At 40.6% G+C, this 12938-nt stretch overlaps 1 protein-coding gene across 1 annotated transcript in view; it reads right to left on the bottom strand.

Moving 5' to 3' along the window:
• Nucleotides 1-655: 655 nt before the first annotated feature.
• Nucleotides 656-12938, bottom strand: part of RBPMS2 (RNA binding protein, mRNA processing factor 2) — a 48926-nt gene continuing 36643 nt past the window's right edge. The window contains exons 2-8 of the mRNA XM_073579570.1: nt 10616-10693; nt 9536-9574; nt 9399-9461; nt 8576-8726; nt 7769-7917; nt 1780-1856; nt 656-1599 (exon numbers count right to left, since the gene is read on the bottom strand). Of these exons, the coding sequence (XP_073435671.1) occupies nt 1794-1856; nt 7769-7917; nt 8576-8726; nt 9399-9461; nt 9536-9574; nt 10616-10693 (543 nt within the window). The 3' untranslated portion in view covers nt 656-1599; nt 1780-1793. The remainder of the gene's footprint in view (nt 1600-1779; nt 1857-7768; nt 7918-8575; nt 8727-9398; nt 9462-9535; nt 9575-10615; nt 10694-12938) is intronic.

Genomic DNA, 12938 nt, shown 5'->3' on the forward strand with positions numbered 1-12938 from the left:
ATACAAGTGCATATGGTAAATATTGGTGGTAGTCCAAATGTACAGGGAATAGATTTGTCTTACTTGTATCAAAGTACGCTGGCAGTTATAACATGGCAGTTAGACAGGACAAGAGACATGTACTTCGATTACATGTAATTAAATGCCCCTTGCATAAATGCATCCCCAGGCTAGCTCTGAATTTATAGAAGGCTAGTTCTAAGATTGCTAACGAGTAAGGAGAGAAGAAAAACAATCAAACTAAGTTAGGACAGCAGAACACAAATGTATTTAGCAGATTAACTGTCTTATTTTAACAATTGTTTAATTATTTTTTTCCTGCACCATGATTGGCTATATTGTAGTTTTTTTGAAGGTGGCAGTGTAATTATTGGACGATTGATATGTATAGCAGTGTCCAATCCGCAGCGTTTACTGACTGTGGAAACATATGGTACCCTTAGAATTTATTACTACACCCACTACATATTGTGATGGGATCTGGCAGATGGGAATACCCCTTTATGTTTTTATCCAGATGATATTTTAAGTCAAATGGTTAACACCAGTGTGAGTTTCCCCCAATTACTCACTATATAAGCCTCTGGACTTATTGCAAAATGCTTTGTTTTGCATGCAGATGTGTGAAGTGCAGTTTCTAGTACAGAACACTACAGATTTTTTAATTGCTTTAATTGATCAGAAATTCACACAACATTTCTTAAATATTTTATATTTTATCCAGTATCACATTCTCAGAGTCATTGTTAGAGAAACAATATCTCCATACAAGCAGGAGACCTCTCATAATACTGAACACATCAATACCAAGCAGAAGTTTGCAGCAAAACAAAATTGCACAATTGTTCATAGAGTACAGTAGACAGAACATACAGAATCTGAGCTCTTTAACTGAACATTAACTTATGACCAATTAATATATTCTTATCAATACCACACAAAAAACAAACACATGATGCATAAATATTTCTTCTTATTAAACAGGTTACAAAAATACTGTTATTTTGCTTCATTTCCCCATAAAGTTGCATTATTTGGCAAAAACAGACTTTCCAATGAAAATGTAAGAGTTTGAGACCAGGTTAGAAGACTGACTGCATTTGAGGTGGTGGAATGAGCAGCAGATTAGACGCATGACTGGTTCATAAGGTCACAAGGCAGGCTTCTTGCACTGGTACACAAGCAATAGATCTTCACCACACACTTAAATAGTAAATTCATGCCAGAAAAAACGCAACATGCAATAGGAGGCTTGTTAGCATTACAGAAATGAACAAAGCATGGCCTGGCCTCAGCCATGCCTTGGCCTACCACAGTTTCAAGAGTCATTAGGTTGCTTCATTTTTACCAAGTTTATCAAGATACCCAGCTGATTAAGAAATTCCACAGACTTCATACTTAAATTAGGGGAATTGACTTGAAGACTTCATGTTGGGAGATCTGGACCAAACATTCAGGGGTGTTTGGAGAAATACAATGTTCAGTGAATACCATTGTTAGTGTCTGGTACATCACTTCATGGAGAAGGGGGAAAAAAAAAAAAAAAAAAAAAAAAAAAAAAAAAAAAAAAGCAGTCGTTGAGGGGGCTGGGCTTCAATCCTATGGATAATATGGATAAGAAAGTTAGCATGCCATTATGAAATTTTTTAGAGCTTTTTACACAGAAAATAATCCATATACAGTGACTTATTAGTTCTTAAGAGCCTACCATAAAAGTGTGCATAGAGTTTCCCAGAATTTGGGACATAAGGTATGTAAAATTGTCCTTTGCAGAATTACCTTGTAGACAGCCTTTAGCAGAACTGGCGAGACTTCCATCCTTGCTGGGTTGCTTCAGATGGTGGATACCAACGCATCTGAAAGGCAAAAATATGACAATGGACTGTAGATGTGAGTGCAATGTCAATTACACCACTAGAATACACAGACAAGAGGAGATGAGCCTGTATTCATTCATTGTTTGCAAGGCAGTAAACATGGAAAACAGAAGTTAAGCTTGAAACAAAACATTTGAAGCAATAGTGGGACACATAGCTAACATTTGTACAACATGGCAACTCCCACAAGTCAAAGCTGCACTTCAATTAGTAGCAGGGGTCAGCACCAATATTTAAGAAATCCAATCTTGCTGGTAGTTTGAAGGAAGTTAAGTTCCATGCCCTCAGGTATTAACGTTACCAGTTTTAGATTTACATAGGTAGCACATTTAGTTTACATAGAACAGACTCAAGGCTGCATTTACACTGGCCAATAAACAAATTTGTTGACAGTATCATCCTGTGCACATGGAAGTGTGGCGATTGTTCAGCTTAGGGTGCAAAGGATTTCATTGTCCAATTTACACATGTGCTGGCAAGTGTGATCCAAGAGCTTTTTTTTTTTTTTAAGCAAGCTTAGTCATTTGATGAATGAGTGACTCAGTCAGGCAAGTGCTCACTTAAAATCTTTGGCCAGGATCACACATGTGAGAAACAGCCGAGTCTTGCATGTTACCTGGCACTCTGGAGCAAACCCTGTGGAGATAGATATATCTAGGCGGCTGCACGCTCCGATCCGAGGACCAGCAGCAGTGCCAGGTATTCACATACGAGACTCCGCTGTGTTTCTGGCATGTGTAATCCAGGCCTTTAAGTCAAAAGCTAGCTGTAGGCATCTTTAATTTGTGTTTCATAGTGATCAGTTTTCAGGTAATGACAACTGCCTGTCTACAAGAGGTTTGAGTAAAGGTACTGTCACACTTAGCAATGTACCAGCAATCCCAACCAGCGATATGACACGGTCAGGATCGCTGGTGCATCGCTAAGTGGTCGCTACTTACCTGCCAGACGAGGCGATCCTGACGTCCTCCCGCCCGCGTCGCTCGTCTCTCCACAGGAAGCAGACGAGAAGCGGTCCAGGACGTTCTCGCGCGATCAGCGATAACCAGCGGGGGAGCGGTCAGAGGCAAATATCACACATAGCGATATCGCTATACCGTCACAAGTTAGTGATATTGCTAGCGATATCGCTTAGTGTGACAGTACCTTAACTTTTCTGCTTTTGCTTTCAACCCTTATTCCATATGCCTATGGAATTGCTGCGTTTTCCCTACAAGACTACACTAGCAATCTGCTTTGTTTATTGCATTTATTTCTGAATTCCTTTAGTGAGGATTTAGTTTAATAGTTTTAGGGCAGAAAGTCTACAATTACAGGGAATCTGATTCAGATTTTGTTTCCAGCGATCACTTACTGGGATGCTTCATGTAGTTCTGATAAACAGATTTCTCATGATTAAAAGGACTAGTAAACCTACTGCCAGGTAGACAAGCATTCTCCTGAGCTCTGTATAACCCACATCCCTCTCCACCGATTGTAAGTTTGCAACGTCCAACCAAAGAAAGCCGCCACAGTATATAGAGCCCAGCTAAATCTGCAGATAAAGAGGATTTTTTTAAAATTAACAGCAAGCAGTACAGCAAGAGATACATTGCTGGAACAAGAGTCTGCCTCTACATTATGCTGCTCAGATGTGGTAGCAAAAGAGCATTGTCAGACTTGTGTTCAAGAAGGTTTCAGAAATTATGGTGGATTAACCCCTTACCAACTCAGTAAATGTCCAGCCAAGTATGGTAAGAAGCAGCTGTATGGAGAGGGGTCATGGGAGAGAGTGCCCTATACCGAGCACATAATGGCCAAGAGAAAGACCTACTGTCAGCTTGGAGTAGTGTACCACCTATTAACTCCTTAAATGCTGTTGTCAATCTGAAAGTGGCATTAACAGTGCACTGACATGGGGTCAGTGATGAGATTGTGGGAAGCTGATTGGCACTGAGGACCTCAAAAGACCACCAGCTATAACTGCAACCAGTCATCATGGAGATACTTCACAACTACTACTGGCTGCACTTCAAGGAGACCATGATTTGTTATTTACAGTAATACTGGCATTGCTGTATATATCAATTAGATAGTTGCAGTAAAATGCATATGGTACTGCAATGTCCAGAGTGGGCTGCTCAAAATATATTTAGCTGATTGGTAGATTTAAGCATAAGATTCAAAATACCAAAATGTCAGTTCTTTGGCTGCTACAACACAGCAAACGTGCAAGGAGCAACATGTCATATCTATCCCAAAATGACAAACTCCTATACCCCACCCCCCCAATAAAAAAAACCTTGGTTTGTAAAATAAGCAATTGAGGATATTACACAGCTATCCGTTAGCCTCTCAGACAGATGTTTTCTGTTCAGTTTGTTTGCGGCAATAGAAGGGGGAGGGAGCAAGAGATAACATTCCATTACTAAGCAACATCATTTTAGGAGTGAATCTACGTCAAGGGTGAAGCTACAAATTTAGACAATGTTCTTGGAGATAAACAGCCACGGAAATATCACACCAAGATCTAGATTTTAAGATAGGAAATGTAATAAGTCAGCAAATAAAAACAAATATGCAAACCACATTATATAGGCTAGAGCTGCAAACTAAAAGTAATTTGATATAGGGAAAAAAAAAAAAAAAGTGTTTGGATTTACTAAAGTTTTTCCTAAATTCTACTGACATACCAGTTCTGAATACCTAGGGCCACCAAAGGCTACAGTACACTGTAAAGGGCCTGTCACACTAAGCAATATCGCTATAACGTCACAGCGATATCACCATGTCTGATACTTACCTCCGACCGGCTCCCCCCGCTGATCGCAAGAGAACGTCCTGGACAGTTTCTCGTCGTCAGCTTCCTGTGGCGCTGACGAGCGACGCGTGGACGCGGGAGGGAGGACATCAGGATCGCCATGTCTGACAGGTAAGTAACGACCCCCGACCGCTGCCATGTCGCTGGTGAGATCTGCCTGTGTGGCAGCTCACTAGCTACCACTTAGCGATGCACCAGCGATCCTGACCGCGTCATATCGCTGGTGCATCGCCAAGTGTGACAATACCTTTACACACCAAACTACCACATGTTTATGTAGAACAGCAGGGAACGGAGCGTTATGCTCTCCTTTAAAGAGCGGAGTAGTGTGTACACTGCACTGTTAAGTTCCCCCTGTGCCACAGCAGAATTGAAGTGAGCTTGAGGTGACAGAGGGACAACCCAAAGGAAAGACTTAGCAGTTGAGGGACAATTTAGCATATTTGTAGCAGCTGTCATATTTCATATATATGAAAGATTCAATACCCATTGTCAAAGTTGAGCGTTTTATGAGAGTGCCTAGCCACTCATTTGAACCAACATAGGGGATAGATGTGGTCCACTGGGAGCACACAATTTGTTGACTTTTAGACAAGTTGAGGCTGTACTCCAAACACATTCAATGCTGTGGGTAGGGGCACCTTTGTCCTGCAGACATGAATGTATTTGCATATATTCCTAGTTTATGCAGTTAAAGTCCGTGGAGCCTCATTTAAGAGTCTCAAACACGGGACTAACCAGATCTTCCTCCAGGGAAGGACCCAGCCAAGGAGTGGCTCCTTTCGGAAACCACCATATTAAGTGGCCCTTTAAGTCAATATCCAGCTCTTTACGAGTTTACAGATATGACAAGGGAAATACCAAGGCCAGGTATCCATCCACAGACAGCTGTTTTGGGGTGTTGCCCCTCAGTGTGGAGTAGGATTCTGGCTAGGTGGGAGCAATGCCTAGTAGGCCAACATCACGAAACAATCACTGACCTCAGGGAGACCAGTCAAAGAAAACACTGCGGCAGCCAGCAAAGGCGCTCAATCAGTGAAATCCTAGGTGCATTGCTCCCTGGACTTTATTTGCATATTCGTATTTCCCAGGGAGCAATGCACCTAGGATTTCACTGTGATTGCAGCAGCCGGCAAAGGCGCTCAGTGTTTTCTTTGACTGGTCTCCGAGGTCAGTGATTGTTTTGTGATGTTGGTATATTCCTAGTTTGTTATATATTAGGCCTTGAGTAAATCCTTGAAATCACTGGGTGCCATTAACATTCGTGTCACATAAGGGAAAGCAATCAGATGTAGCCATTAATTTGGATATGTTTCATTGACGTGTGTATTAGCTTTATCCACGTTAAGGCTATGTGCCCACGTATGCAGAAAATTTCTTCATGAAAACCAGACTCCTTCCCAGAAAACGCGTGTTTACCGCGCATCCCCAGTCTCCTAGAAAACAGAAAATTGCAGACTTTTCTGCAAAATTAATGAGCATGCTGCGTTTACCGCGATGCATTTTTTCATGGAAAACACAAATATGCACAAAAAGTGTAGAATGTTTAAAAGAAGCATCCCATTCATTTTAATGCAATTTTAAGGATTTTTGCCAGTAAAGGCTTAAAAATGCAAAAAAAAAAAAAAAATGCTTACGTGTGCACACAGCCCAACACTGGCTCAAGGCCCATTTAATGCATGGTTACAGTGTCAAAGGCATTGGCATCCAAGATGGAAGACAGCCTTCATTCCTTTAGTCTTCCAGACTTGATTTTCTTGTACATTGTGGCATCTAGCTTCATGCCAAGTTGTCAAAACCTTGACTGATAGTGTATTTTACATCATATTGGAGCGAGTTAAGTCCCTGACCTATGAGGAGCATAAACTTTCCAGCTTTGGAAGACAAGCTGTGCATGTATTGTTTTTAGAAGGCCCAAGCCAAAATTTGTTATTTCAGACCTCTTAAATGAGGATGGATACAACAGCTATTCCACCAGCTGAGATTTTGTAGTCGATTATAGAAGGATTTATAGAAGGCGTTAAGGTTCCCCAAATCACGTTTCCCTGGTGGTGGTGGTGGGGGGTGAAGGGTTCATATGCCACAAGTCTTGGAAGTGGAGCAACCCATGAGGGAGGGAAAATGAGAAAGTATAAGTTTTTCTGCTTTCAGGATGTTTAACTTCTACTTCGCAATGGTCACTGTACACGGAATACAGTTTTGAACATTGGCTATGCAATGACTATTGGTCAAATTATATATGCAAGATTGACTGTTCACCCCTGACTTTTGTAGTTTGCTCTATCAATTTTAGTATAAGGCCACAGATTAATAGTTGATTAAATAAACCTTAGGACTTAGACTTTCTTGTGAAATTGCTCCAAGCAGTCTTGGATTAGTAAGGGAATGTAATGTTTAACTAAATAGAACAAATAAGTAAGCCATTTACAGTTATAAGCATTCTGCTTTGATACTCATGCTTCAAGTACATAAATGGCCAATTACTTTAAACCAACAGCTTTGGTCACATCATTGTCTGAGAGTTCTGTTAAAGTATGAGGCCCATGCACATACCCCCACCACTCAAATTTGGGTTCTATGGTTTCTGAAAGTTGTGATAGAACTGGCAAGAGGTATTTACAGTGGAGTGAGGAGGAAGGATTACCACCCCTTTCTCAATCCTCACACAAAAAAGGTGAAGACCAAGCTCATTTGTTGACAGAGTGGGTCATGTGGCCAAGATCAGCCACTGTGCCATCATTTTATCTAGGGCACAAAATATTGAGGTCTTCTATGGTGGGTGAGGACAAATCAGCCATCAGAAGTGTCAAAAATAAGGTATGGCTATAGCTAGAGTGGCAACAGACAGTTACTGCTGCCTGTCTATAAAAATTTGTAGGGTTCCAGTGGTGGACCACCGTCAGTGCACCAATTCAAGGCAAATCAATTAAATTAGTGATGAGCATAAAAAAATAAAAAAGTTTGAGTGTCTTTAAAAAGATCACACTTTGATTTGTTTATGACTTACCCATCCAAGTATGGTTCCATTAAAAGGGGTACATGTAACAATTACACCATGAAACAAGTGTTTACCCTTCTAATTCAGAATTACCTGTGCATGTAGAGCTGCCGCTGCAGCAGCTGCCGCAGGATATGTAAACGCAGCATGAGGGATTGCTGGTGCCAGCTCTGTGGTGTACAGTGGATATGGAGACCAAGCTTCTGGTGAGGCTGGGATTAGTGCAGCACCCGTTAGGTCATCTGTACATTAAGAAAAATGGTTGAGAACAAAATAAAATGCATCAAGTTCAGACTAACTTAAATGAAAGATGGGTGGGTTGGGGAGGTTGAGTATAGGTTAGTCTCATGGGACAACTCTGTTTTAACAGTTTGCATTTTAAGGAAGTTGTGGAGTTAGAAGGTTCAGAGTAGGGGCATGTTAATTTTAGGTTTTGCTTAAAGGGTGTTTTTTTTCTAAGCATCTTGAATAAATTAGTTTGCCATCTTCAATGTAAAAGTTGTTCTGCAGTCTAACAGATCCCATGACCAATTTTCAACTGCTAGAGTCAAGCAGCTCTGGTTGAAAACTTGCAACCCCAATTTTTTTTTATTTTTTTTTTTTAATTTGATTTTACCTCTGTCACAGGGAATGTCATCAGCATGTAGCCAAGGCTTCAATAGAGAATGTTGCCTAGACATTATGGCATTTCTCTATGGGACCTGTATATGCATTGTCCTGTTCACATTTAAGTCAGATGTAAAAATGGTCACAAATATGTTGAAAGTTAGTGTCTTAACAGAAACTGTAGCTCTTCGTGAAAAATTAGAACACTTCTGGCATTTCAGTAATAACACAACTTCCCACTAAAACGCATCAATCAACTAACAAGTTCCCTTTACAGAGTTAGTAAGAACTTACATGGATCTCGTGCAATGAAGTGTGCTCCAAGTGCAGGGTGGAGGTTTGTGGGGTTAGGTGTAGCCATTAATTTGTTCTTAGCCATCTTTGTGTTGGCCTTTGCGAACTCTAGTCTTAAGGTCTGTGGGTTCTCTGGATCAAAACGGATACCCTAAGGAAAGGACCAATGGAAAGTCTCTTGACCTACCCAAAATTGTAACATTTAACTATACACTATTATAGTCAGAAAAACAAACACCATGAATCTTCATACTTAGTAAATTTAAGACAGTAATGTCTAACTACACAGTACCATGTTAGAAAACATTTGTAAACTGTCACTAAGACATGCAAAGCCCCATCATTAAGTACTGAATCAAGTTCGAGTCCTGAATTCTGCAGCTACTTAGAGTAAGTTTAAAGTAAATTTTTTTTAAACTCAGTCACATGTTGCAGAAAAATTCTGCCCAAAAGAGAAAGTGTGGCTTTCAAATCTGCAGCATGCTCATTCTGTGGATTTTCAACCTACTCGAAGCTGGGCGAATTGAGCTGGCTAAAATCTGAAACAAAATCTGCATGTGAATTTGGGACTAAATCAGCAGTGCAAATTTTCTGCAACTCGAACAGAGCATCAAAGTGTTGTCAATTCATGAGGGGGTTCCACTTGCTCAGCAATTATCAGACATCACAGAAATAAGCCAACTGCATGACAAAACCCAGTTAAAGATAAGCAATTCTTAGCATTTATGGCATGTGCTGTGATTATGTGGCAATTGTGAATAGACTAACGATACAAGTAGATGGTGTTCAAAAGCATAATTTAAATGGAGAAGAGACTACATACGTTTAAGGCATTCTTTGCAGCTTCTGCACCAGCTCTATTATCAAAGGTGACAAATCCTACAGGCTAGAGAACAAGAATATGTAAGACACTGATGCAAGGCAGCCAACATTTTACACCCCATGTAGCCAAAAGATTACCTGTTTTGAGGTGAGCTTGATCAGTGATCCTTCATAACCCTAAAAAGCAGAAGACAAATTAAAAAGATTTGGGATTAGGAAAAATAGAAAGCTTTGTGTAGTTGCAGCATTGGGATGTGATGTGCTGGACACTAGGAAAGGGTAGATCTGCATGACTAATCAGGGACAGCAGTGACAAGCTGCAGAGGGAGTGTATCTGCACCCTCTGCCATGAGGTGGTGCTGTGGTCCCAAGTAGCAGAATTGAAGTGGTACCCATAACCTCCCAGCAGTGCCTAAGGCTGTGATCTGTCAGTGTGGAAATTTGTGCTTACGCTGTGCAATTTGACTGATGAGATTAGAAGAAATTGACAAGGACATACAAAGCTTTAAAAATGCCATATTAGACACAAGTCTGAGAGTGTTACCTACAGTACTTAGTGTCAAGCTAGCAGCAATTAAGTCCATTTTAAAGTGTAAAATCCAAGTCAATTTTGCCCATCATTTGATTCATGTATAGTGGCAGAGTGGTGGAATCTGAAATGGTACCTTTCACTGTAGTAAGACCCCCAGTTCAGGCAAAAAAGGGAAGAGAAAAATAAACCAGTTACCTCTTTTAGAACTAAGGGATGGTAGCTATCTAGCATTTAATTCACAGGGAAACAACCCCATGTTGTATTATAAGTGTCTGACATTTGATCAAATTTCAAGCTGTCATTTTGTAAATTGGATTGGCTAAACTGACATGCAGCTTACTTTTCATAGATCTATTAAGCTTATTTTATAATTTAAGGAAACCTTTCAGCTAGAACACACCACCTACTTTGAGGACACTTTCATAGCTTTGGACAATCTAAGTATAGGGATGCAATTGTCTCCATGTCAATGAAGAAGTGTCCACCACTTCCCGGCTGAGAGGTTCCCTTCTTTACAGAGTCACCTTAATGTTACAATGCATTAAAGTCTCCAAATCAGTTAGATTGTTTTGGCCAGCCTTTAGGGTAAAAGAAAGATTGTTATGAATGCAAACCTACTTTCATTGCTTATTTTTTTTTATCACTTGCTGTAATACCATTCACCCAAGAGTGTATTCACTTCCTACCTTAAACGGACGGAATAGCAAGTAAAGTTCCCTGGGTTTGATATCTATTGGAAGGCCACTGACGAAGAGTGTTCGGACCTGCAGATAGGAAAGAGTGGGTAGGAAAAGTAAAAAAAGTGTTGTTACACAATTGTAAATGCAAGTAGCCTATGGTTACTATTGTCACTATTAAAGGACCTGCACCAAGTCAAGTAGCTAGTCTATGCCCTCATTGCATTTGTTGGATTTTGTTTGCTAGTCATAAGTCTGCCATAAGATGCTAGAGATAGGAATGGTCTTCATTGAGGAGCTATCCTCACAGGGTAATGCAGAACAGGAAAACATGCAAGCACTGCCCTCTTGATAAAGGCCATAAAAATGAGATCCATGGAATTGTATGGTGGATTTAAACGCCACACCACAAAACCAGGGAGCATCGAGAGAAAATATTGGTCTCTAATAGGATGTGCATTAGAAGCAAAGTGATACAGCTAGTGTATGGTTTGTGTGGGCTACTGCCCTTTTCCCAAGCAGCAGAGCAAAGCAAGATAAGTGATAGAGAAAGCAGCCTTTTTTCTGACCACACACACAACTCATTTTAGGCAGGAGTAGGCTAGCAACATTAGCAGCATCTTAGTTTGGTTTATGTAAATACATGAGCCATAATAAAGTTTAGGATTTAGAATGATTAACTAAGTGTTACATTACACCAGACATTGACTACAGCAGAGCTTCTCAAACAGGCTGGCCTCACCAGTGAGTGCCTCACTAGATGGTGCAGTGCTGCTGGAAAGGCAGATTTCACAGATGTGACCAAATGCTTTACAGTTCATGGGTATAGCAAGCCCTTCAGGTGCTTCACAGGAATTTTTTTGAATGTTTAAAAATCAAACTTTTTTTTGTGAAAAAAGTTAAAACACCACACACACGACTTCAGGTTCCAATTTTTTTATTTTACCAAGGGTAAAAGGAGAAATTGTACTGCAAAAGTTATCGTGCAATTTGTCCTGAGTACGATGATATCTGATATGGGGAGGGGAGACACTGTTTCGGCACATGGCAGTGCTCAGAAGGGAAGGAGCTCCGTTTGACTTTTTCAATGCAAAATTGGCTGGAATTCAGATCGGATGCAGTGTCATGTTTGGAGAGTCTCTGATGTGCCTAAACAGTGGAAACCCCCCACAAATGACCCTTTTTGGAAACTAGACCCCCCCCCCCCCAAGGAACTTATCTAGATGTGTGGTGAGAGCTTTGAATCCCCAAGGGCTTCACAGAAGTTTATAATGTACAGCTGTACAAATAAAAATTTCCACAAAAATGATCTTTTCACTCCCAATTTTTATTTTCCCCAAGTGAAACAGGACCCCAAGAGTTATTGTGCAGTTTGTCCCCATTGGACGCATTACAGAACTCAGAAGGGAAGCAGCACCATTTGACTTTTTTGGCTGGAATTGAGATTGGACACCATGTTGCATTTGGAGAGCTGCTGATGTGCCTAAACAGTGGAGACTCCCCACAAGTAACCCCATTTTGGAAACTAGACCCCCCCCCCCCCCCCCCAAGGAACTTGTCTAGATGTGTGGTGAGAACTTTGAACCCCCAAGTGCTTCACAGAACTTTATAATGTAGAGCCAAACATTCTATTTTTCCCACAAAAATTATGTTTTTGCCCCCAAATTTTATTTACCCAAGGGTAACAGGAGAAATTGGACTCCAAAAGTTGTTGTGAAGTTTGTCCTGAGTACGCAGAAACCCTGTATGTAGGGTTAAACCACTGTTTGGACGCATGGCCGAGCTTGGAAGTGAAGGAGCACCATTTGACTTTTTCAACACAGAATTGAGATCAGATGCCATGTATAGTTTGGAGAGCACCTGATGTGCCCAAATAGTGGAACCCCCCCCCCCCCCCCCAATTCTAACTCCAACACACCCTTAACCCTAATCTCAGCCCTAACTGGAAAATGTAAAAGTGTCCTTTTCTTAATTATATTTTTCCCTAACTAAGGGGGTGATAATGGGGGGGGGGGGGTTTAAATTCATTTATTAAACAATAATAGGATGTAATGTACAGCATACGTATGCTTGTGGTTGTGAACATTGTACAGAGCATACACATTCATTACCGTCTAATTGTTAAATACTAAACAAAAGTTGAACACTTAATATGCGGGTAATATATGCATAATCCCCCAAGCATATACAAAGACCAAAAGACTATACATTATGAGCATGTACATCATATCTCACAGACCTTTATCATGTCTCTCAGATAGTGTAGATTAATTATAAGTTCCTAAACTACGACTACGTCAACTATTTACTAATTCGCAGCCTACCATCTTGC

This window comes from Dendrobates tinctorius, unplaced genomic scaffold, assembly GCF_039654945.1.
Source record: "Dendrobates tinctorius isolate UK_male_01 unplaced genomic scaffold, ASM3965494v1 ptg000062l, whole genome shotgun sequence".
NCBI lineage: Eukaryota > Metazoa > Chordata > Amphibia > Anura > Dendrobatidae > Dendrobates > Dendrobates tinctorius.